The sequence below is a fragment of the Prenolepis imparis genome, unplaced genomic scaffold, assembly GCF_030444845.1.
Source record: "Prenolepis imparis isolate NDT839.2.m4 unplaced genomic scaffold, iyPreImpa1.0 SCAF_9, whole genome shotgun sequence".
NCBI classification, from domain to species: Eukaryota; Metazoa; Arthropoda; class Insecta; order Hymenoptera; family Formicidae; genus Prenolepis; species Prenolepis imparis.
The window spans coordinates 13,393,346-13,399,090 of NW_028141167.1; the positions used below are offsets into that span (position 1 = coordinate 13,393,346).

Here is a 5,745-nt window from a genome sequence, read left to right on the forward strand (position 1 = left end):
TAATTTATTTGGATGAAACACATTTCATTTATGTATTTCATTGTTATTACTATCGTATCTATTATATTATGCAATGTTGTTTGTTCTTGTTTTTCTTTAGCATTAATTATTAAAATATATATGTAACTTTTTATATATACGAATTTTATATACTTAACTTTTTATATATTTCATTATTTTTAATTGATTTTTGATTGTAATCAACATGAAACGAAATCAATTTGCATTACAAAAGTGATGCAAAGAATTTAAACTTCGAAATAATTTGCACGCTATTTATTCTGAATTTTTATATTGAAAACTAAAAATATAAAGAATTAAGTACTACAAAATAATTTTTAGAATTGTATTTATTAATTAATGAATTATTATAATTTATAAGTTTTAATTACTTATTATATGTACATTTTTAGTATATAAACACAGCACCATTGATTTTGATTTTACATCACATTTAAATTGCCGCGTGCACGCGTTATCAATAATATATCTATATAGAATAAATAAAAATGGAACAGATACCGAATACATTGTAATTATACATATATAAATTATTTATAATAATAACATGATTATATATGCACTTTGATAAATATCTGTATATTAATAAATTTATATCAGGATCACACACAACACTTTTTAAATTTAGGGTATTATTTCAATAATAACAATTATTTTACAATAATATGCAATGTGTGCAATACAAATGATTAAAATTGGCAGTGCATAAATACATTTAATGATTGCTTGGTTTTCTCTCTTGCCTTGAATTACAATATTCAAATATCTGAATTATCCAAATAGAATTATCTAATTAGCTCATTGCTTTTAAAATCACATTTTGATTTTTAATTGCTTAAATTTTGATATTATATTCTTTAAAAAAAACTATATCAATCTGTAAAATTGATTTTATATAGTAGTATAAAATGCAAAAAATCTATCGGATAATATTATGAATGAAACATTTTTGTTAACATTCTGTACCAAAATTCTTACATGTAAAATTTCAAGTTGAATTTGATTAAATCTTGGTCCTTTTTCTCAAATATTACTTTATGCGTCACTCTTTGCTTCCTCTGCACTCGTCAGAATTTTCCGTAGAACATTGACCTCCCTGAGCAAATATTTTGAGTACCTCGTCTTCAAAATTAGGATCAAGTAAAATGTCTATTCCTTTTGTTCCACGTGTAGAATATTTTTGAAACACAGTCTTAGCTACTTCCCACAATGAACGATTGTGTTCCAATATATGGACCAGAGATTGCGCCGACGGGAATAATAATGACAGATTACTAGAAGATAAAATATATAATGTAATTTTATAATAATATTTAATATAATTATATTGTATTTTATTTATATGTATTTTACATATTATTGTATTATTTTTGTATTATTATATATATTTTAATATATATAAATGTAATTTTATAATAATATATATATAAAAACAAAATATATATATAATATTGAAAAGAAACATATTGTTGAATACACTTACGTAAAGAGAGGAATGACTAGATTAGTGATAAATTGTATCTGGAGATCGGGAATAGATGCGCGTTCTCTGTCCATCATTTCTACAGGTGCATTTCCCATGCTTTTTTCTAAATCTCCTTGCGAAAAGAATTCATCAAATATCTGCTCCTGAAAATTAATTATAATATAATTATTTATAAGTTACAAATTTATGAGAGAGATTCGCCATGTTGATTAACAAACAATTATTTACCGCAGTTTTCTTTGAAACCTTCCAATCTTTGGTTTGATCGCTAAGATCGCAACAAGTCATAAGCATTTCGAATAACAACTTTTGTTGCTTTGCGTCATCTTTGTTATATTTATTGCATATCATTTGCTCCTGCTTATTTACGCTACGAAAATGGGAGGCTAAATCAGTTGCAAGTATATTGCTCCTCAACAAATCCAAGGCTTTGCTATAATCATCGCTATCCAAACTTTCAAATATATTGCAGCCTTCAGTGTTTAAAATACACATTGTTTGTGCGAGATGATGTCTCTATTAAAAAGGAAGAGAGGTTTTTTTAATTTAAACTAAATTTAACTCAACATTATATAGATATATATATGATATCCTATTTTACCTCCATAACAGAACCTTCTGAGCTATAAAGACTTGCTAGTACAGTGCCAGACAGAGTTTGAAATGAGTTATTAGTTCCTCTATGATCTATGTCATGACACAAGCATGATACAAGAAACACCAGAGCCTGTAGAGGTGTCATATAATTTTCCTCGATAAGCTGCATATTTTTTATCAGCAGATATGCAAAATGTGCCACAGAAAATGCATGTGTCCAATTATGATAAGGTGCATCTCTGTAGCCTTTCTTGACGTACAATATAAACCTAAGAGAAACGTTTTTTACCCAAGTTTTTATATTTCTTTTTTTAAACAAATGGATTATATATTTATGTATTTTTTTTATATAATAAAAATTATACATTTTATATAGTATTTTATATTAATACCTTGCAAGTGTCGGCATTTTAATTCTCCAATATTTAAGGAAAGATAAATCTGTGAACATTTTAATGGTATAGCAAGACATATGTTTGTAAGGTACACTTCTAGGACTAAAGTGGAATTTATTAAAATCTTTAATATTGTGGTCATCTCTACAATTCAACAACGCTTGCCCAGCAGATTCTTCCACCTAGAAATAAATTTCCTACTATGAATGCATAACATATCCTCTATATATTCCTATGTATATTATCCTATATACATATATATATTTAATTTTAAAATTATTATAAATCTTTTTTCACCTTCATGTGATACATCATTATCTCATTGCTAAGCTTATTTCGAGCTTGAGCATCCTGCATCTTTTTATAAACAATACTATGCATTATTGATATGCCACAATAGATGCTAAACGCTGTCGCGATCTGTTCATCACAAGCATCAAAATATAAACCGTTTATTTTATTACACAGTTGAGCCACTCCTAAAAATATGAAAATCTTATATAATATATATTTATATTTCCGTACTTTTATTTACAATCTATTTTAATTTGCGACACTTCTCTAGGCAACAAATTTAATATACGTCTAATTTACCAACAATGCCTTTCTCATCCTGTATTGGAAAGCACAAGATATTTCTGGTCTTGAATCCTGTTGCCTCGTCAATACCACGATAAAATAGGGGATGATTATACGCGTCTCGGATATTGAGTAATTTACCAGTAGTTGCGACATGACCAGCTATACCTTGCCCGATAGGAATTCTCATTTCATTTACAGTCTGGAAAACAAATTATTCATAAAATATTATTGATGCCTTCTTAATTGTGTATAAAACTGACTATATACTATAACTGACTATATGCCTACTTCATTCGTGGAAATACCATCAAATACTTTTGCAACCAAATCCTGTTGATCGGGATCCAAAAGAAATAGGGAACATCTCTCTGCATTTGTTAATTTTCTGACTTCTGCCATAATTTCACGCAAGAGATCAGGGAAATCTCCTATAAATTTCAAATAAAAAAGTGATAAAAATAAGAAATACATAGTAGATTATATATTTAGGAAATTGATTATTATACCTAAATGTGTGAAGAGCTTCCTAGAAACAGCTAATAAATTTTGACATTGTTGTTTCACGCGAGTCTCTTCATAACAGCGTAATGAACTAAGCAAATATCCGAGACAGAACCTGCAAAATTTAATTTTAAATACATTAAATATTTTCATTAACAATTGCGATGTGCTATAAATTCCTTGTACAATATATACCTAAAGCATTCTTGAACTATTTCTGTACAAGCATGCTTAGCTTCATCTCCATCTGTATAATCTACCAGGCACACAAGCAAAACTGTGTAATGTTTAAAAGGATGTTGAATAGGAATTGTTAAGAGAGTCTGTGATGTAGCATCTGTTATTCTATTAATATATCTCAACAACTCTTCATCCAATTTTGCAACACTCTGAACTAATGATGTTTTATTTATCACAGCCTCGTACAAAACATGGTTTGGTAGCTGTAAAACAAATTTTTTCCTTTTTTATATTCATAAAAAATACATATTGGATTAAAAATGCATTATTAAAAGTATTAATTTTGCAAATAACATATAGTTGTTTTGATATTAAATATAAAATAATTTAAAAGGATATTTATTTTATAAATAATCGTATTTTATTAAAATTGTAATAAAAAATTGATCTATAATCTTATCAAAAGAATGCAAATAATTTAAAATATTCAATATATTTAATAACTATATATGGCTGATGAGACTAAATGAACAATAAAGTGTGGCAACAATACAATTAAACAAATAGCAAATGTTTCTAAACAATACATAAATTATTAATGGAAAAAAATATTTTCCTCGCTCCTGGATACTTCTATGATTATTTAATTGAAATTATTTTAATATCCTTTGTAGAAACTATTTTTCGCAGAGCAGGAGAAACTTACAAGAAATCTCAATTCCCTGTCCAGAATTTCTTCGCCAATCACATGAATAACCATTTCTTCAGACTCCACCAGTATTGATATGAGAAAGACTAATTTCGCATTTGTTACATTCTGCACCTAAAAGAAAATAAAAATTAAATTAATGAAAGACATATATAGAAATAATTGTAGAATATATTATATTATATATATTATTATTATTATTATATATATTATATATATTATTATTATTATATATGTATATAATATATATTATATATATATATTATATATATTATATATATTATATATTATATATATTATACATATATATTATATATTATATATATTATACATACATATTATATATTATATATATTATACATATATATTATATATTATATTATATTATATAAATTCAATTGCATATAATGTAAGAAAAAAAATTAGTCAATCTGTCATATTTGAGAGGTCGTCTAGCAGACGACTATGATTAGTCAAACGATGCGTCACTATTGGTCAATTAGTATCATGCCGATCATTCAAAGATCGCTCATCCTGGAGCGAGGAGACGCAAAATTATAGCATATAATACGCGATTATAAATAAATCTACAACACACACGTACATATCTATTCAGCCGTCGTTGGACCTCCGTATATGGCAGATCGCACAGTTCCTCGATGAGCGAGAGGATCCTGGCCGGATCGGCGATCAAGCTGGTGCTCATTTCGAGGAATCGGATCAGCTGGTCGAGTCCGCACTCGAAGTTCTCTCGTGATCATTTCAAAAAGGGACACAACACACCGGGGACGGATGGACGATGGCGAAACGATTCCACGACGGTCCCGCCATGATTTTCCGCGTGAATTAACATTAATTGATATCGGGTTATGCGAAGTTAATTCCCAAGTACGTATATACGCGCACAGCTGATCGAAAATTTGACATTTGACGCGTCGATGACGTCACGCTGCGCTGTTTGATTCGCGTGTCTATTATTATTGATAAACGGAATCGCGCGCGCGACTACATCGCAAAAGATATAATTCATTAACATTAATTGATATCGGGTTCTGCGAAGTTAATTCCCAAGTACGTATATACGCGCACAGCTGATCGAGAATTTGACATTTGACGCGTCGATGACGTCACGCTGCGCTGTTTGATTCGCGTGTCTATTATTATTGATAAACAGAATCGCGTGCGTGACTACATCGCAAAAGATATAATTCATTTCTTTGTGTTTGCATTGAAAATAAATTTGAGTCTGTTCGAAAAAGCGAACTCTTTCCGAT

General features: G+C 28.5%; 1 protein-coding gene across 1 annotated transcript; it reads right to left on the reverse strand.

The window, feature by feature from the left end:
- Window positions 1-335: 335 nt before the first annotated feature.
- On the reverse strand, window positions 336-5,634 carry LOC145940986 (cGMP-dependent 3',5'-cyclic phosphodiesterase). The gene is made up of 12 exons (XM_083046712.1): window positions 5,076-5,634; window positions 4,469-4,585; window positions 3,778-4,025; window positions 3,588-3,697; window positions 3,370-3,509; window positions 3,094-3,280; window positions 2,797-2,978; window positions 2,497-2,681; window positions 2,109-2,373; window positions 1,736-2,023; window positions 1,505-1,650; window positions 336-1,295 (listed from the first exon to the last, which is right to left on the reverse strand). Exons 1-12 carry the CDS (start codon window positions 5,175-5,177, stop codon window positions 1,064-1,066), a joined length of 2,202 nt encoding a protein of 733 aa, XP_082902838.1. The 5' UTR covers window positions 5,178-5,634; the 3' UTR covers window positions 336-1,063.
- Between the last annotated feature and the right edge of the window lie 111 nt (window positions 5,635-5,745).